At 40.0% G+C, this 21,117-nt stretch overlaps 1 protein-coding gene across 1 annotated transcript in view; it reads left to right on the plus strand.

Annotated features, from left to right (window-relative positions):
* The first annotated feature begins 283 nt into the window (after positions 1–283).
* The window catches only part of LOC137277724 (integrator complex subunit 3-like), a 35,425-nt gene continuing 14,591 nt past the window's right edge, over positions 284–21,117 (plus strand). Inside the window, exons 1-14 of the mRNA XM_067809614.1 lie at positions 284–924; positions 1,299–1,382; positions 4,159–4,242; positions 4,976–5,089; positions 6,879–6,963; positions 7,496–7,562; positions 10,477–10,618; positions 11,188–11,317; positions 11,619–11,716; positions 12,201–12,248; positions 13,422–13,565; positions 14,735–14,822; positions 19,274–19,353; positions 20,941–21,032. Coding sequence (XP_067665715.1) covers positions 847–924; positions 1,299–1,382; positions 4,159–4,242; positions 4,976–5,089; positions 6,879–6,963; positions 7,496–7,562; positions 10,477–10,618; positions 11,188–11,317; positions 11,619–11,716; positions 12,201–12,248; positions 13,422–13,565; positions 14,735–14,822; positions 19,274–19,353; positions 20,941–21,032 — 1,334 coding nt within the window. The 5' untranslated portion in view covers positions 284–846. The remainder of the gene's footprint in view (positions 925–1,298; positions 1,383–4,158; positions 4,243–4,975; positions 5,090–6,878; positions 6,964–7,495; positions 7,563–10,476; positions 10,619–11,187; positions 11,318–11,618; positions 11,717–12,200; positions 12,249–13,421; positions 13,566–14,734; positions 14,823–19,273; positions 19,354–20,940; positions 21,033–21,117) is intronic.

The following is a 21,117-nucleotide window of genomic DNA, read 5'->3' on the forward strand; positions in this document are numbered from 1 at the left end:
AGTATCTGTAATTATTTCTTTCTGAGTTGTCTAAAATATTTTTACCAGTTATCTAATGTCTTTGTTTATCATACTCAAATGTATCCATTCGGTATCATTTCGATTCTACTTTTCTATGAACCAGTGTTTCATCCCGCGTGCGGTAACATGTTTACAACATCAGCTCATCCTATAGATGATTAATAAATATGATAAATAGAAAAATAACTTGAATGTCCTGTTTAAGTCTAAAGAATATGAAACAGTGATTAATGAATCATTACTACGTGAAGACAATTTTTACGACACTGAAACCGCATACGATCAATCCATGCCCTCGCAGTTTTAGGAGAAGAACTGAGAGGCTTTCATTGTGAACTCGTACGTCGATCTGGTGCCACTGTGGCATCCAGTTCTTTACAAAACGACAAATACACGAAACATATCGGCAACAGCCTCATGCATTTCACACACGAAGCGATAGGTGCTGCTGGAAGAGTCGGTCATTCTCTTCCTGATCCACTTTAGTTTTTCTACTGGCATTTCAGCTGTTCAGCGTATCCTCTTAATTGATTTTTAGATACCTCACTCAGAACGTGTTGAGGATCGAGTGAAAAAGTATCAAAGGCGTAGTCTTGCTATTTTTTTGGTCTAACAGCCAAAACATGGGGGATAACATTCCCCCATTGGCACAATGTGAATGATTCTTAATTTTGCTCAATGTGAAGATGGAAACTTTTTCTCCTGAAAACTTATGTTGTGTTTCATTTTGAGATTAAGAATCCGGGAAGCATGTGATTACCTTCATACTGGAGAGATATGTTGTAAAACTATATGATCTGAAGTGCTTTGAAGTTGCAAAGAAGTATGACAATGGATACTGCAAAGCAACAGTCAAGAATGTTGACAACAAGTTCCATTGAACTGAAAGATGACTTGGACAAGGTGCTATGTTTACTTTACTCTATTTCCTGCATGTAAAAAAATGTCTAGAATAGTATTTTAATGTTAAGTGTACAGGATTTTGTTAACATTTGAAGCGATAGTGTCAAAGACTTACGGGTATATTTAATTTGTTTGGAAATGTATAAGCCAATGATTTGTCAGTGTATGTATTTCCTCATGATGGTTATATCTTCAGTATGATTTATAAGTGTATTTAAACTAGTTACATTGTTTCAGATAATTATACACAGTGACATTTTGAACTACCATTGCAACTGTTGCAAATGTGATGGAAGAGTATTGAAAGAAATATTTTGATCGAACGCTAACTTTCATCATCAGAATTTCATAAACCTTGAGTTTTCTGTTTTCAGAGATTGGAGAAATGTTACAGTTCTCTGACTTCACTTATAACTGGCCTCTCAGAGAGAGAAATCAATGACACATTGAATGCACATGTAAGTACTGGTACACACTGAAGAACTGGTGAAACATGACCCAGTAAGTGTAAAAGTACAAATACAGTACTTACAGGGATGGGTGTGGTGCTGTCACCCCTAACATTACCCTCCAAATAGGTGCTAGATTCATATTGAAGACCAACCTGCAAAAAGAATGGGGATAGTCTTGATTGTGTGTATGAGAGCATGAAGTTACTCCACAGGCAATATCATTTATGTGTCATCTTGCTGACCAGGGCCATGTGGATAAGACATCCAGAACTGGACTAGAAGAGCCATTAGTTTAAACCCTGTTTGATTGATATTTTAAAGTCAATAAGTACCGATGATAAGAAAGGTAGGATGCTTTATTATATTATGATGCAACGTTTTGGTATAGATGTCACTGGCATGGATAGTGTTACATGGTAATATGATATAAAGGTTTCTATAAAATATGGTATCCTTCCCTGCAAGGACCTTGTTACTCTCATCAGCTACACATGGTTGGCATCCAAACATTTCTGTTGCTAAACACGTTTTTGTTATCAAACAGTTTTTCTGACAAGCTGACTGCCTCATCACCTGATGACATTGTTAGCTGATGATGCATGTTTCACATTACAGTGCTCTCTGTCCAGCTCGGACTCTGTTTTTCTCTGATTGCTGCATGGACCGGACTGAATCTTGATGTAATCCTTCTTTATTGGAGATTTTTGTGTAACTCGGACTGCTGTCTAATTCACACTTTTTAGTCAGTCCCAGGCTTGTCCAAACTAGGCAGAGTGCACTGTACACTAGAGCAAGGATTTATCTAGTTTGCCACACCAAGTATCTTTGGTTCGGAAATTGTGAAAAATATGGATTTTTTTTTTAATTTGATTTGTTTTATTGTGATTTTCTTATGAATTCTGAACATTTAGGGATCCATGATTCATTTTCAGATTTCTGCTGTCATTATTACTGCCATTTACTGCAGATTTAAGGAATGAACTGATAAATCCTGCCACCGCTAACACATTTATATATGAATGTGTATACCAGGCTTAGCAAAAAAGTGGAGTATCAAGTTGATGACAGTGTCAACTTTCCCTCAACCATGACATAGATGTCCAATAACATCAACTGAAATGTATCTAGGTGGCCTTATTGACTTCTTGTCAAGTATTATTTTACATGATTGTCCTGCCAAACATTTGATAACAAGGCAAGACTGTGGATCAGTGCTTAGCTTTGCTGGGTCAAGAATTGACTTTTAGACATATCTATATAGAACTGAACTGATTATTGTTGTAGCATTAAGATCGCAATGAAATAGATTCATTCAATCACTGGGATGCAGAAGAAGTCAAAATATTTTTTGTGAAAATTTTCGATCAAGTAACAAAGAGTTATCACTTTGCTACTTTCTGGGTTAGCGTCATATTTTAGATGTTCTTATTCAGATTGTTATTACAGATACATCCAACAAGATGCAACTTGCTACTTTGAAGTGATGACTAATATGTCATGAACTTAAAATTTATGGAGTTAACAAGAAATATTCAGTCCTGACATATTCAATTTCTGAGTTTATAAAGTGAGTTTTCTAAGAATTAAACACAGTTTCAGGCCCTGACAACTTCGGAGATATGTTCCTTATGTTCGATTATGAGAAAATGTGATCGATTGCTTGGTCATTGCGACCAATTTTCAATTATTTCAATTAATCGGAACACAGTGGCATTTTGACTTGGATACAGAGTATTATTTCACTCAATTAAGGATACAAGATTACACTAACTAATGGGGCTGGTTATTGACATTGATCTTAGAGATCGGTAATGGTTAACAGAATATCGATCAGTTATCTATAAATATAAGGAGAATAAACTTTGAGCAAAATTGCCAACAATATCTGAGAGAAATCGACATATTACACATCACATATTGAACATAATTTGGAGATGAGGTGAAATGGGTTGTAGCTTGGTATTAAGGTTATTTCGCTCATATGATGACATGCATGTGTATGTGTGCCTGCTTGTACCAGCCCACACTTAAGCTGGTTTTATGGTGCTTGCTCACTGAGATACCATGCTGTAGATCAGTACGAATATCCCCTTGGGTACATTATACTGACTCTGATCTGACCAGTCCTGTAATAGTGACCCATTGATGTCGAGTGCCAGGATGGACCATCAAATATCACATTTTACCATCTTGTGGCATGACACTGTCAGGTATCGAACCCGCGACTTTCAGCTCTGGGCAGATGCTCTAACCACTACACCATGGAGGCAGTAAACATAATTTGGGCGTATCACATGAAGAAAGACCTAACTTGTGTGTTGCCTGTGTGAATTGTAACTCTGTTTCATCATCACGATCATAATAGTTTATATACAGTACTATCGATGATACAATGCTCTTGTTGATAATAATTTTGTGCTGCTTAGGAATGAGTGAGTTTAGTTTTATGCTGCACTCAGCAATAATCCAGCTGTATGGCATCAGTCTGTAAAAGAATCGTCTGAACTGACAGTTCAGTGATCAAGAGCATGAGCATCGATCTGCACAATTGGAAACTGATGACATGTATCAACCAAGTCAGCGAGCCTAACCACCGGATCCCATTAGTTGCCTCTTACAACAGGCATCGTCTCCTTTTATGGCAAGCATGAGCTGCTGAAGACTTACTCTACCTGGATTTTCATGGGTATTGATTATGAACATGTACTTATCACTATGCATAACATTCCTACAACTGTGACGCATACTGCATGGTTACACAGTATTGTTTCCCTGATGACAGGTGAGCAAAGGCCAGCTGCAACATGAGGAGACACAACTGGGACAGTTTTACTCCATCTTGGTGGACCCAAAGATGGCAGCTAAGGTCAGGAATTGTTGTTTCTGCTTTTATGACCGAAAAAGATGGTGAATTTATTGAATGTTTATTGTTGATTTGTTGGATTGAATAAGTGGGTGTTATAGACTTATGTAATGATACCTTCATTATTTTCTGATTTCTGAAATTATTTTTTGCTACTAACACAAGAACTCGCATTCCCAGAAAGATTCATCTAAAAACGTATTCAATGACTGATCAGCTTTAGTACTATAAAAGATTTGTGTTGTCTTTTACTTTTTATATAGTCGTCACCTCTTCTGTCCGTCTGCCCATCCATCTACAATCATTATGTTTCTGGAGCATAACTCAAAAACCGGTCAATAGTTTTAGACCACAGTTGGCTGGCAACAAATTGAAACTAAGGCTGTGCTTCTTGCTATTTTCAGGGGTTTTTTATTTTCATGTTTTCATGGTTTCCATGGAAATGTTTTGGACTTAATGTAAAGGGACGGATGGGCTTTCTTTCCAAAGCATAAGTCATAAACCGTTCAATATTTTTCTGCAAAACTTTGTAGATATATCAATGCCTTTTGCTATTTACAGGCTTTTATGATGTATTATTTTCTTGATTTCCATGGAAGTAACTTTTGTCTAGGCAAATTACTAGCATGGTAGACTCTAGGTTCTGACAGCCTAAAGCAGCACTGTCAGCATTTTCATGTTTTGTAAGGTCAAGGTTTGTAGTGTGACTGATATATTACTCTTGTCACTGTTTCAGACATATCGTGACATGGTCCTGATATCTAGAGATGGGCTCACTATGGTGTTGACGAATGTCAACATGGTGATCCATGAAAAGTGGTTAAAACTTCAGGAAACTGCCAGAGCTCAGGTAAATTGTTGTTAAAAGGTCATAAAAAATTAATTTGAAGGAGATTTACCAATTGAAATGCAAATTTTATTGAAGAAATCAGTTCAAAGACGTGCAGGCAGTCAACACATCTAAAGTTCAGAGACTCATGATTAACTTTTCATTTGCAACATTAAGTGTCATGGACCAGATATGTGGTAGCAGCTTGAGAGAGCAGAGATTATATGTTAGTTACTGCACTCATAAGTGTCCTGGACCAGATATGTGGCAGCAGCTTGAGAGAGCAGAGATTATATGTTAGTTACTGCACTCATAAGTGTCCTGGACCAGATATGTGGCAGCAGCTTGAGAGAGCAGAGATTATATGTTAGTTACTGCACTCATAAGTGTCCTGGACCAGATATGTGGCAGCAGCTTGAGAGAGCAGAGATTATATGTTAGTTACTGCACTCATAAGTGTCCTGGACCAGATATGTGGTAGCAGCTTGAGAGAGCAGAGATTATATGTTAGTTACTGCACTCATAAGTGTCCTGGACCAGATATGTGGCAGCAGCTTGAGAGAGCAGAGATTATATGTTAGTTACTGCACTCATAAGTGTCCTGGACCAGATATGTGGCAGCAGCTTGAGAGAGCAGAGATTATATGTTAGTTACTGCACTCATAAGTGTCCTGGACCAGATATGTGGCAGCAGCTTGAGAGAGCAGAGATTATATGTTAGTTACTGCACTCATAAGTGTCCTGGACCAGATATGTGGCAGCAGCTTGAGAGAGCAGAGATTATATGTTAGTTACTGCACTCATAAGTGTCCTGGACCAGATATGTGGCAGCAGCTTGAGAGAGCAGAGATTATATGTTAGTTACTGCACTCATAAGTGTCCTGGAAATCTCACAAGTTGGAACATTTGTATCTTGAGTAGTTTTGGACTTGTCAGAAACTCAGTGACAAACATTTGACAATAATGATATCTGATAATCTGTCCATTGAAATGTTCTTACACAGGTACCAGCAGGTCTAAGGAAACATTTCACATCTCAGCATATTCAGGGTTAAATTTCTTGTGACCTTTGATTGTAATGTCATTACTAATGATTGATTGCTGCAGACAATTACTTCAAAGATCTTGCAGAATTCATAGAAGTTTGTGTTTCAAGAAAAGACATAAAACTTGTCATGCTGGAATTTGTACAACTTTACATGTATTGTGGAACTACTACAGCAGATACATTTAGTTAGGTTAATTTATACATAATCAATCAGTAAAGATATACAGTATGAAAATAGTTTACGTTAATGTTTCTGTAATAATTGACAACAGGGAAGTACAATTTTGTAGTCATCATTGTGTCGGTATATACTACACCAAATAAGGTTGTCATGACAAGTTTCTAAATATTTGGAGAACTTACACATTTTATGAAACAACTTTGTAGCAAGATAACATCAGGGCACATCCTACTGAATGAAAGTAAGCCAATATGTTGAACCAATGGTGTCACTGCCATGAGTAGGATTCAGTGGTTTGTTTGATAACACTGCACTATTCCAGCCAAATGCCTATGTCAGTAAATTATTGAGTCAGGACCAGACAATACTGTGATCAACAGCGTGAACAGCTTGTTACACAATTTATGTGTCAACCAGGTCAGCAGGCCTGACCACCTAAAACTGTTAGCTTCTTGCACCAACAATGGATTGCTGAAGATCAGTTCTGGTCCTGATTATCATAAGCCTTCAATGGATGGACTGTAGAACATTGAAGATTATTTGTTGGTAAAGTGTTATAGCAAATGTTGTTTGTATTGTAGCTGGTGTGGCTGTGTAAAGAGTTGGTAAAAAACAATGTGACAGGCGCTGACAGTGTTTGCAGCTCTCTCATCAGACAGATTGCAGGTATTTCCTCTACATCCTTGAGCATTCCATTCTAAACATAGCAGTGTCAGACATTGTCATTGTCTGTCTCAGCTCTGAAAGGGAAACATGGTGTTTTAATCTTCAGAATGGCTCTATGATCTCTCTTGATACGGTTACAGTATTGTTACCAAGTCTACAAGATATACTGGAGACTGTAGTTTGTAGTACTTAGTATAATGTAGTATAATATGAACTTCTTAAATTTAGAGTGACAAAAATACTGTATGAATGGCATTAGGTACAGCTAACTTCTTTGAGAGGCATGTTTAGAAGTTGGTGAAGCAGATAAGGACAAAAGTTTATGGATGAGCAACCTCTTTTATCAGAGGGAGGGAGGTTTTAATACATATATACACTTTATGTAATTAACAAAAACAACCGGAACTAACTTGGCAGCACAGTATTTTTGTCCTTACATTATTAGGTACAGCTGTCTAAAAAAGGGAAAAAATTATGGTCAAGTTAGACTTCCTAATTGATAGTATTAAGTTTCTATGATGTGTTTCTGCAGGTGGAGATGTCACTACAAAGAACATCTGGCTGTGTGAGAGTATGTTGGATATGTTCTTAGAATATAGGTGAGTTGAGGTGTGCACTACCCTGGTAAAACTGGTTGTTAACTTTGATGTCAGTGTGTTAAAATCAATTTTTCATTATCCTGACTCATGCTTATTTTCTTATCTCCTCCCTCTGTGCGAAAGATAGTGGACCACTTGAAATATCTTGAGGTTCCCTTATTTTGAAGCGAACTTCAGGGAATCAGTGTAACATGCAGCATCTACGAGACCTTCAACATCAACATCTGCATCAACAACGATGCTGCAACCTTCAGAGTGTCTACTTTCACCGCGGACATCGATATCTTTAGTCAACACGTCAGATGCTTCTGTGAATCTACAGCCACCACAGCATTTTGACTTCTTCAGCCATCAACAACTTCCGTGAACTGTCTTATTTCCGCGCCTTTAAATTTTCGCGAGTGATGGTCACTAAACCTTTCGCGCCTTCTTATTTTCGCAAGGTGATCTTGTTACAGGGGCATTCCTGAATGTTTTTACATGACAAGCAGGTGCGTGACCATTGAGCTGTTATAAAATAAAGAGATTTGCGAAGTGATCTAACAACAAATTAATGTAATTGATTTCAGAATTAATCCTTTTTAATTAGGTGTTAGAGCAATGAAAATAGAACGTGATTGAGCCGTGTTAATCCAGATTAGCCCAGCGGTGACACGTGATTGAGCAGTGACACCTGTATTGTTTTTGTGTTGTTGACTTACCTGAATAGAGTGTATGATATATCTATATTATCGCATGTTTTTATTCTCGTGTTGTGAAGTCAGACGCGAAGTTCGCGAAAATTAAACAGTTGCGATAATTTGGCTGTTTACAGTATTACGGTCACCTTGCGTGACATTTCAACAGCTGCAACGGGACGAATGAAGAAGATGCATACTGTGTGAATGTTTCCTTTCACAAAGATCTTCACCATCAGCTGTTTCACCTCAATGCAGTATAGAGGATGCACCCTTCATTGATAAATGCGAGCACACATGTGTCCTGCTGCAGTTGCAAGGATTCACTGACTGCCTGCATCCCCTTATTGTCACAGACATCGTCATCATTTGTGATCTTTGTGAGATGTGGTCTCCACATGCAGGTGGGCGTGGAAGCATTCACAGAATTACAACTACTCCAGGGATGCGCGCAAAAATAAAGATGACTATGACATTAGGCACAGGGACAGCGTTTAATGCAACCTTTCAGACCACAGATTCACTGTAAGAACAGAAATGATTCATCGGTGAGTCGTGGGCTTACATCAGGGGAAAAAGGAAGTTGTCTTCTCAGACCCAGAGATTACATCTTAGATTACTATTGGGCTAGACCTTATGTCACCATTGAAGGAGTCCTACGACGTCTCATGCAAGAACCTGAACATAGTGTTCGCAGGTGACGTGAATTTCGCTGTAAGATGTTGAGCATTGTCATGTTAGAGAAAGACATTCTGGCGGTTCCTGAAAGGAGTCACAGTAACGTTTGATCTGTAAGATTGCTTTGGACGTGAATAACATCGGTTCTTCCACTGCTTGCCTGAGAGGTGGGGTTTGCACTTTCTTGCAAAAGTGATGGTGCATACTTCATTTCCACGAAATTACAAATTTTCACCCCACTTAACTGAAACCCTCTCTGCTATATATTGCGATACATATTGTGATATATTTAACCCAAAGTTCATTGTAGATTAATGTCTGGATAGAGTTGCTTTAAATCTATAAGATAATCAGAAAAAAATCACAAATTTTCATGTCCAATATAACGTTTATCAGAAGGCATATTGCAATATATATTGTTTCATAATCATATTGCGATAAACCGGTATACTGGTAAGACAATGCAGTCTTATTCACCCTAGACACATACTTATCAGACACTCACTTGTGATTAATGTGAAGGGTTTCAGCATGTCTTGATAGGAATCTTGACATACAGAAGAACTGGATGCCTCCCCCCTGGTACTCATAATGAAGATACGTGTACAAGTGAAGGGTTGCAAGTTGTCTTGATAGGAATCTGGACATGCAGTTGCTTTAAACACTTGCAGGATGCTAGCTGATCTATATATCATCACGTTCCACTCAGCGATCACTTCACAAGAACAGAAGTTCGACTGGAGGTGATTCCTTTCACACCCACCCACCTCACTATTTCATGGATTTCACGGATGAATATTGGAAGATCAGGACTGAATTACCACTGTTACAGTTCCCGAAGGGGGAGATCGTACTGTATGTACTTATATGGCAGCTAACAGAATCAATTGTGGTCTGACCCACCAACGATTCCGTCATCTGTAAGCAAATAAGCATGAGTCAGGATAAGGAAAAATATATAATTTTGTTAATAAAATTGATATTTTATACTTATCCAGACTCCTGACGTCAAGCCTTCCCTACTGCCATACTCAGATACTTTGGATTCTCTGCAATTCTCATATCAGGCTAATGGAATTATGGAGAGTGACAATCAGGGCTGGTCATGTGACCGATGTGGCAGGAAAAGGGGAGGCTTCCTTTGAGTCAGTGTGATTGTATGTCTGCTTCAGAAGAAGGAGACTTGAAGGGATTTGAAGAGTTCCACTATCTTTGCATAGAGGGAGGAGATAAGCAGATAAGCATGAGTCAGGATAACTGTAAAATATCAATTTTACTCCGAAAATTACATTGTGTATCACTGTTATTTCCCATTTGTATTATTTTTTCTGATTGGGTTTTCGTGGATTTAATTTTCCCAGTGCTGTCAACCCTTTAATATCAGCTTTAAGTCCCAAGGTCAGGTTTATTTAAGTAATATAGTCACATTATATATACCTAAATACAGCAATAACCTCCAAGTCTTGAGCTTGTACTAAGGTGGCATATTACAGGAGTACCTTGTAGCAAATGAAACTCCATGTCACTGTATGGTGCTGACCAGCATTGTGATATTGCAGACAGTGGCTAGAGAAGAATCCCCAACTCATCCCTGGAGTTGTCTACACATTTTTGAGAGTCATTGTGGACCATGGGAACCCCAGCTTGTCCATTGTGCGGCAGAAGGAAGTGGAGCTTTGTATTGGACTTTTGAGAGAAAAGGTACTTCTGTTTTCACAATTGGTTCACAATCCTGAAGTTAAACTGTAGCTTGGGTGTGTGTGCATGTGTGCCAGCGTGCGTGTGTGCGTGCCTGCCGCCAGATTAAATGAGGGCAGTGCTGTATGCTAGAGCTTGAAGTGTTTGCTTACCACATCACAAACCTGGGATTGATGCCTCACATGGACACAACGTGTAAAGCCATTTCTGGTGTCCCATGATATTGTGTCATTTAGGATGAAAGAAGAATTGAGCCTTATTTACTCACTCTCTCAACAGTAGTTTCCCAGCACCATACACGTCATGTGAAAGCGGACAAAGAACGATAACAGCATATGACTTAGTTGACTGGAGCCACCACTCCATGAATACTTGGTCTGATGCTTATGTTATCAACCTTTCGTTTGCATTCCCCAGATCTGTATGTTTAATGGCTTGCAGACAAGGTATTTAAGACAACATCAGTATCTGTTTCTGTCTGACTTTTGACTGTCATGATTTTGTAGAAGGTCAAACATCTGCCAATGTATGCACCTTAGTGTTAGCTGAAGTTTTTAATGTTTTTCTTTCAGTTTGTTGATTGTATGGTGATTGGAAGGGATCTCATCCGACTTCTTCAAAATGTTGCAAGGATTCCTGAATTTGATAAATTTTGGCGGGATATGATAAACAATCCAACAGCATTGTGTCCGACATTCACAGGTAGATCTGCATCTTCACTCATTCCCCTTAGTCAAAAACATACATATCCAGTTGAAATAGAAGTTAATATAAATATGGCATCTGGCAAAAATTTATAGTTGTGATTAGCTTCTCTTGGCTCGATTTTATTGCTAACCAGAAAACTCACCAATGACCGACTTAATCTTAATTTATCAACCTGTTCAGATTCCATATTTCTCTGTGTCTTCAAACTCCAGCTTGACTGTTGTAAGACAATGTGAGATAGTCCACATGGCTTTTGACACACAAACGTATAACTGAGAGTCTTTTATATCTCCAGGCATTCTGCAGTTATTGCAAACACGTACATCCCGAAAGTTCTTCATTGCACGTCTCACTCCTGACATGGAGAACAAGCTTGTCTTCTTGCTGACGAAGGTATGAATAAATCCTGTCTTCTATCCTTTTTGGATTGTGATGTCCGATACTGAGGAATTTTGAAACATACTGAAATAATTTCAAAACTATGACCTGTGCAGAGTTGCCTCCCATAGCACTTGCAGGAACAGCTGTTCATTGGTTTGAATCCATGACTCTTCTCTTTGATCCTTGGTATGTTAGTATCTTATCTGTTGTAGTGTTAGCACTGATAGGCCTGACCACCTGTCCACAACCAATAGATTTACTTGAAACAGAACTAATGAAGCTAAGTACAAAATGCTTGCCAACCTGTAGAAGTTACGTTGTGACAGAGGGCATGACTTAAGTTGCACAATGTTCAATCATTATTCTTACTAGCACCTTTATTGTGATTATTTGATTGTATTTTCTGACTTTCATTGATTTTTATTGAAGTTCCTTTCTGAATGTCAACCACCAATTGGGTGATCAGTTGTTTACTTGGGCCATATGTTATTTCTAGGTGAAATTTGGGCAGCAGAAAAGATATCAAGATTGGTTTCAGAGACAGGTAGGTAACAAGCTGACTTAATACATAATAGACATACAACAGATTTGCTCAAAGTATTATGAAATCATATATGTAAAATGTATTCATCTATATATGTAGAATATGAATGGTAACAATGTAACATTGTATGTTAGAAAATATAATACAGTAGGTAGTGCTGTATTCCATGGGCGCATGATCATACCTCTCTTCACAATATTTGTTTTGATAGTGTTCAAATCTCACAACAGCTAATGTAATTGGATTTATGTATTGTGAGACTGAATACTATGAATTTTTCTTTGTTACATAACCATAGATGTAACTGACAGATAGTATTATTTGACTCATTTGTTTAACATTACCCCAATAGTGGTGTAGCCATGTGTTTGACTGTTAGGTTATCGCTCTGAGGCTAGTTCAATGTCCCATTGTGTGCAACTCATTTCGGGTGTGCCCCACCTCTATATAGCTGGAATCTTGCTGCAAGTGTCAGAACACAATATTAAGACCCTTGATGACAGTGACATACTGATGAACACACCGTTTACGTGTTGAAAGACTTACAGGCTGCCAAACAGTTATTGCGATAACAGTTACCGGGCAAATGAAATCATGGAAATACAAATAGGTAACACTTAATACTTATCAAATTTTCCTTTGCTGTCCTTATTGTTGTCAGATACCGAGGGGTAAAAGCACAGAAATTGTAATTGCCCGGAACTCCTCACGCATAATATGACATACTGGCGATAACTGTTGCCCAGCGTTAAATGTTCGATAGCCAATACAGGGTTATAGTAATACAGTAGAAGTTACAACAGGGTTTTAGTTCAACTCACAAACATAGGCGTCCCCTAATTATTAGTTTAAGGGTCCTTGAAAGCAATACGAGGGCCTGTTAATAACAGTGAAGGGAACTGTATGTTTTGTCTTCAGAGCCTTGAATGAATCATTGATCACATGGACTAAGGGATGAAATGATGTATGTAACTGCTCTTAAAGAAACACCCAAACTTGTAGCAAAGTCATAGATAAAATGACTAATATTGTGCATCCCTGTGGACACAATGAATTGGTTTTGTGCTTCCATTCTCTATATTACTGTGTACTAGAAATACAGTTGCAATTCAGATAAAACCTTGAAAAAAGGTGATAGTGATGCACTATTCTGATTCCTGATTCTGATTCCAGTACCTGTCAACCCCTGAGAGCCAGTCCCTCCGGTGTGATCTCATCCGTTACATCTGTGCTGTGTTCCATCCATCCAATGAGCTCCTGTGTTCTGACATCATTCCACGCTGGGCTGTGATTGGCTGGCTCCTCACCACATGTACAGTAAGTGCCATGTATCTTGTAAAGAATGATTACAGAATGAAAGGTCTTACAGCTTCATTTGAGTTTTCGGAAAATATTCGTAACGTGAGGATTAGGTGGTACCTGTGATTTGTGTAATGTGAATAGTTTCTCATGTCTACCTGTGAGGAGAGCCTAGAATATTTACAGACAGGGTGGACCCGTGAAAGTCTCGGGGTAGAATAGGCCTTCAGCAACCCATGCTTGCCATAAAAGGTGACTATGCTTGTCATAAGAGGCGACTAACGGGATCGGGTGGTCAGACTAGCTGACTTGGTTGACACATGTCATCGGTTCCCGATTGCGCAGATCGATGCTCATGTTGTTGATCACTGGATTGTCTGGTCCAGACTCGATTATTTACAGACCGTCGCCATATAGCTGGAATATTGTCAAGTGCGACGTAAAACTAAACTAAACTCACTCACTACAGACAGGGTAAATCATTGTGTGCAGACATACAGCCATATTCAGGGTCAGTTTAAAGTGATTTAAGGAGACCAAATGGATCATGTTATCAGGCTCCATGACCTTTCTGTACCAGCTGGAATGTTAAGTCCAGACTGAAGTCTTTTCAGACTGCCATCATGCACCTTGAATATTGCAGAGGATGTTTGTGTTAATGAAGTCTTTTCAGACTGCCATCATGCACCTTGAATATTGCAGAGGATGTTTGTGTTAATGAAGTCTTTTCAGACTGCCGTCATACACCTTGAATATTGCAGAGGATGTTTGTGTTAATGAAGTCTTTTCATCAGACCATCTTTTTTCATAAAAGTAAACATTATTTCATGGTTTGATTGAGCTGACGTTTTAAATTGAAGTGTGATGCTACTGTTACTCCACTGAACAATTTCTCAAATAAATTGTGTTAACTGGACTTGAGTATGTATCTTATAAACACAAAGTGTCCCGATTGTCCATCGAGGAAGAGGCTGCCTGTGATACCTCAGTGCAGTACTTTGTTCCATGTTATATGTCCCATGTGTTTTATATGACTGTAGATAAGCTAACTTAAACCAGTGTTGGAAATCTGATTTATCATGAGAAATAAAAATCAAGAAAGTGGTATTGAATTTACAACCTGTATTACAGTCATACAAGTACTCTGTTTTCTTGGTATTAGGTCTTGTCCTGATATTCTTTTCCAGTCCAACGTGGCAGCCTCTGACGCTAAACTTGCTCTCTTCTATGATTGGTTGTTGTTTGTTCCTGAGAGAGACAGCATTATGAATATTGGTAAGTTCTCCACACAGTCATGTCAACCTCTGATCCATCAATGCCTGTAAACAAAATTAGCTAAATATTTGTCACTTACCTCGTATCTTCATCATATACATGCTTGCCTTACTCTTCGAAAACAGACTGCAGAAGTTAAGATCGAAAGCTTGCTAACCTAACACTCACCAAGATGGTTCAGTTGAAGACATCCAGGTGACCAGTAAGGTCATTGCAGTCAAGTGGCCACGTGGAAAAGTCATTCCTTTCTTATTCGTGTACTGAATCAGACTTGGATTTGAGATCTCTCTACTGTAGATAATTTTTAACAGCAGGTGTATATTTTGCCTTGTGGTCATTATTTGTTTACTGCCTGGTATGTTTTTAGTTTGCTGACTTTGAAGAAGGATGTACTCACCGGTGTTAAGTTTTTTCGTTCTTTCGGTTGTTCGCTCACCAGTTTTTCTGCTCTCGGGCTTCTTGAGTGGAGTCCATGAACTTTGGTATGTGCTGTGGTATCGTGGACTGTGGGCTGGACAGAGCACACCTATCCCCTGAGGTGTATCTACCGCCAATGGCACACATCTACAGGCTGGCACACAGTAGCAAGGCAGTCTACAAACTTCGACTGACATACCACAGCAGTTGTCTACCAGACCAGGAAGTGGCTTATTTAACCAGATGGGTTTTTATCAGCCTGGTGTAGCTCAACAGGTAGGGAATTACCCACCGGTGTTCCAGAATTTTGGTATTCCACAGAACTATGGTGCACCTCCAGTTCAGAGTGTTGACCTGAGTGTTATATACAAGTTTATGAACTCAATGTTTCCCCAGTCACATCAACACACCCAGATGAGGCCTCCATCCCCTTCTGGTCCTCCTGTTTTGTCTTCATCATCCCCTCAACAGTCTCATCCCATAGTACCTGAGGTGGCCGTTCAGTCTACTCCTCCACCCCCTTCCACTACCTCTGATAGTTCCTCACGATCCTTAAAAAGGGACAATAATGGTTCCAGGCATGCTGACAGAAGTAGATCTCCTTTAGGCTTGCCTTGCTCTGAGAAGGATTTCCTGCTGGATTATGCGGAAACTACAGATGATGTAGTGATTCTGGACCAATCTCACTCTGAGATACACTTAGGTATGGAGGCTGTTTTTGACTGAATGGTGGATAGGCTTCAGACTTTGTTCCCTTCTCCAGCCTCTGGTGTGGATAGGAAGCTTACCATTTGGGACTCAACAGATCTTTGTCTTCCACCTCACCCTATTGTCTGAGATTTGGTTGATTCGCTTGATGAAGAGTTTGTCAAGTTATCTCTAAATCATAACTTTAGGGAAGCTAAAGCTTACAGAGATGATTATCCTATTCACTCTTTGGACTTTTGGACCAGGCCACAGCTCAGGATGAAGAGTTGGATTGTCTCTCCTCCTGTCTCCTCATATCGAGTTCCTAACGCTAAGCTGGACGCTATTGACATTGAGTTGAAGAAAATGTTGCGTCCTTTGTCTGCCTTGGCCTCTGCTTTTGAGTCTATCTCACAGGACTTGGAAGAAGATAATATTTCCAGGATTGATCATGTCGCGATGATGATGAGACAGTAATCTTGCACTCTAGGTGACATTGCTGATCACATGAGAGTGGCATTGGCTAATATCACTCCAGTGTGTTGGTAAGGCTTTCTCTCTGCATGTGCATATGAGCCAGAGTTTACAAGAAAGTTGCTTCATCAGCCCTTTTCTGCTCAGTGCCTGTTTAACAATGCCATTTGGGGGATCTACAAGGAACATTCTTCATTTACAGCCACAGAGATAGAGTCCTTTCAGGCCATCTGTAACTCTAATCAGACGCCCAAAGCCAACTCCTACATTGGCAAGCATTCCTGTGTCTGTCATCCTGGCAGAGTCAGACAGCTATGGTAAGAGGGGTAAGCCTATGGCTGTCACCATGGAACAGTATAACCGCCTGTGACGCATTTGACATCCACGACTGGGACCTGCTGCCCCCTGTAGGCGGAAGACTGGGGATCTTCTCTCCCAGCTGGACATTCCTGGAGGATCCCTTTGTTGTCAACATATTGAAACTTGGGTACCAGCTTTCCTTAAGCAGACAACCGCCTCTGACCACATTGCCTCAGTCAAGAGTTTATTCCAAGACACAACATCAGTAAATAGTGGGAAATGTTCAACTTCTGCTCGACAAGGAAGCCATCATGATCATTTACAGGACCCAAACACTAATCCAGGGTTTTACTCGCCAATCTTCATGACCCCGAAGAAAAACACACACAATATGTCAGTGATTCACAATATGGCCATGTTCAATGATTTTTACCTTGTGAATCCTCCTCATTTTTGCATGTTTTTTTTGGACCAGCTTCGGTCCAAGATCTCAACTGGAGACTTATCAGCCTAAATATCCAGAATACTTACCTACATGTCCCAATATACCAGCCTCACAGGAAGTACCTTCATTTTCATTTCATCGGCCAGCATTTCCAATGGCAGGTACTCCTGTTTGGAATTTCTTTGGCCCTGTTGCTGTTCACACACATCACAGCTCCGATTATTCTCTTCATTCATCTGCGGGGGATAGAATTCAGTCCTTACAAAGACGACTGTCTTATGATTCACTGGGATCGTCAAAGGCTCATCAAACAGAAAGAGTTCACTTTCTGGCTGTTCCTTCAACTAGGTTGGTTGGTCAATTTGGAGAAGTCACACATGGAGGCTCCTCGGAGATTCACCTTCATAAGAGGTTTGTTCCTCGCTCACCAGGACATCCTCCGAATCCCTCCCGACAGATGAAGATATTGGACACTGTCCACAAGGGCTTGACCCATGTCCTCAAGTTAAGAGATCGGCAGGGCATTCTCTGTCTGTTGATGTCACAATCATGGGGAGACTCATGCTCCATCCTCTCCAAAGATTCTTGAAAACGTTCATAGAAGCAGATGATATCAAAACCAGACTTCACTACCTTTGCTTTTACATCAGTACCTTCTCTGGTGGACTTACCCATTGATTGTGAGTGTATTTGCTGCGGACCAGGAGTTGTTTGTGGATGCCTCTTTGCAGGGATGGGGAGCTCATTTGGGCGGCCTCATGGTCTCGGGGCTGTGGCCAGAGGAGCAGGGAGATTGGCTTATCAACAGTCTGGAACTGAAAGCAGTGATCCTCACAGTGTCTCATTGGCAAGAGTGCTTCACTGGCTCCAACCTCCTCATTGCCATGGACAATGAGATGGTGCTCTCTCCAGACTTGGCAAACAGTCTTCCACAGAGTGGATGGTTCCTGCAGATGCTTTCACTCTCCTTTGCCAGTCCTGAGATAGGCCCATGTTAGACTTGTTCTCCATGAGCCAAAACAAGCAACTTCCAATTTACATATCTTCGGTCTTGGATCCAGCCACATGGGCGCTGGATGCCCTTTCCATGTCTTGGGAGAATCTCAACACCTATGAATTCCCGCCTGTGGTACTACTAACGGAAGTCAACACAAAGATAAGACAAACCACTTGACTGAAACTGCTTTTGGTCACACCCTGATGGCCTAGTTTGTTCCCCAAACTAAGACATCTCACCGAGGCTTCCACACTAACTCTTCATAGGAATTGTTCAGTTCCTACGATTATGGAGGGCTGTTTTTGGAAATCCAATACTGTTTTTGCCAGCCACTACCTTTGAGATGTGGCAGTCGAGGATGTTGAAAAGCTTCAGAGTTTTGGACCTCTAAACTGGTGCATCCTTCTACTCACTAAGGTACAAGGCATTGTTCTTTTGGAGCCTTGTCACCTTAGTGTCGGGACAGTCGTGATCGTGCCTCACCTGTTGTTCCTGTTACTGGCTTCGTGTTTATGGTCTTTGTTTTGCTTGCAGACTCACAAGCAATCACTGTTCCATATGTCTGATACACCGGTCTGTTTGGATGAACATCGGTTAAAACTTCCAACCTACCAGTGCTGTCTGATAAGATGGATATAATGATGATAAGAGATTAGTTAAAATTGGTAAAATCTAAGTATTTTAGATATCTACATACCTCTTGTCATCAAGTCATCTCGACCTCCCCGCTATCGTCGCTCTACCCTTCATTCTCAACAAAAGGAATGACTTTTCCATGTGGCCACCTGAGAGACTGCAGTGACATAATCACCCGGATGTCTTCAGTCGAACTACCTTGGCGAGTGTTAGGTTAGCAAGCTTTTGATCTTGACTTCTGCAGTCTTTTTTTGAAGAGTAAGGCAAGAATGTATTTAATGATGATATGTAAATATTAAAAATGCTTAGAATTTTCCAAGATTTAGTAGACGTAGAAGCCCTTGTCATGGTTAATGTGGGACAGCCTGGTGGTTAAATTAATTGCTTGTCATGCAGATTTTCCCAGAATGGATGATGCCATTTTTCAGTTATGAAATTACAGTGATGAGTACTAATCATATTGTGTTTACTAACGATGTCTTCTCCTTGCTGCAGAGCCTGCTATCCTGGTGATGTATCACTCAATGCGACCTCATCCTGCCATCACCGCCACATTGCTGGACTTCTTGTGTAGGGTATGTGCTTCGTAGTCTTGACCCTCTCATGTGTTGAGTGTTGATTTTTAGAAGAACACCTCCTCTGGGTACATATAAGCATTAGAATGAAAATTTAAAGGCCTACAGTTGTAATTATATTTTAATATAGTTATTTACAAAGCAAAAAACACCTTTTTGTCTTATATGGTTCCATGTCTTTCACATGGCTGCTAGATGGAATTTATAAGTTGATTTTCTTCATTCATTAATTGTTGTAACGTTGCCAGTCGGGTTCCCATTTCCAGCCATGTGGCAGGCAAGATGGCGAACCGCCCAGCTTCTTTATGTTGTTAGCATTTCTTTCACCAGGCTAGGTTATCTGTATATAATATGTTTGTCAGCTAGGCTTGCCTTGTCATTTTCACTTTCTGTAAGTCTGGGTTGGTTATTTAGCATGGACATTGTATTTTCTGTATATTATACTGTTATTTACACAGGTTAGCCTGCGTTTTTTCTGCTTATTCATGTAGGCCTGTCTAAGCTAGTTTCCACTTCGAAGGACGGAGGGTTCAGACACATTCTCAACCTCAGGGGTCTGAACAACAATATTTTCTCTCTGAAAGAGACACTGCACTCAGTGATCTCCTCTGTAGAAGCAGGGGATTGGCTCACGTCAGTCACCATATAAGATGCATACCTCCATGTACTGATGCATCAACAGTTCAGGAAATACCTCAGGTTTTCCTTCCACAGGAAGTGCTCTCAGTTTTGTGTGCTCCTGTTTACATCCATAGCGCCAAGGGTGTTCACCAAACTCCTGGTTTTACCAGGTCAAGTCACCAGGGCACAGGGCAACTTATGATTCCCATACATGGACGACTGGCTCCTCAGAGTACTCGCCACCCACCTGAGTAGGGAATACACACAGTCAGTGATGGATACTCTCACCAAGTTGGGGTGGATTATCAACCTTAGGAAGTCAGAGCTGGTTTTGACACAGTTGCAGATGTAATTCTGGCTTCTTGTGGGGATTCAACTCATTCAGAATGAGGAGAGATGGGCTTGTTATGAGTGCGGTGTAGAAACAGAGGGATTCCCTATCATAGTCAGTTCTCCACAGTGGACAGAGTAGTACCTCTCAAGCCGATGGAGCTTTCCAGACTCTGCTTTGCACTTTGTACCCCAAGGAGGACTTATACTGAAAAAGAATCATCCTCCTTGGGGTACGGCCACCTGCCTCGCCTTATTCTGTCTCATTCACTCTGCATGAAAAGTGAGGTTACCTCACTTACCCCAAATGCACTTCACTGTAGGGGGCACTTGGGGCCCTGTAGGGATTGTCACACAAGACAAGGGAATATAGAATATAGTTTACAACTGTCGTAGGTCTTAAAATGGACATTTTAATGCCCATATGTACTCAAAGGACAACTGTCTTCAAAGACTCAAGAACCTCTACAGGTTTGTACGATCAAATTTTTCACACAGTTATGTTATTATGAAAAGATTTACAGGTTTTCCTTCATTGGCACAAATTATTCTCTAACTCTGTACAATGTAAATGATATAAATTCAAGATTTACAGTTGTTTAAGCAGAAATGAGTAGTAAGAGACGTTTGTTTCAGATCCTGACTAATTACTGTCCCATGTTATCAGTACAAGTTCGCCAGGGTATCTTTACATCTTTGAAAACGATACTGGAGAAAAGAGTTTTACAGTAAGTATCAATTATCATAGATGAAACATGTTACATGTGGTCTTGAATATTTTAAGTCATTGAAGTTGAGCGAATCTGAAATTTA

Source organism: Haliotis asinina, chromosome 3, assembly GCF_037392515.1.
Source record: "Haliotis asinina isolate JCU_RB_2024 chromosome 3, JCU_Hal_asi_v2, whole genome shotgun sequence".
Classification (NCBI taxonomy): domain Eukaryota; kingdom Metazoa; phylum Mollusca; class Gastropoda; order Lepetellida; family Haliotidae; genus Haliotis; species Haliotis asinina.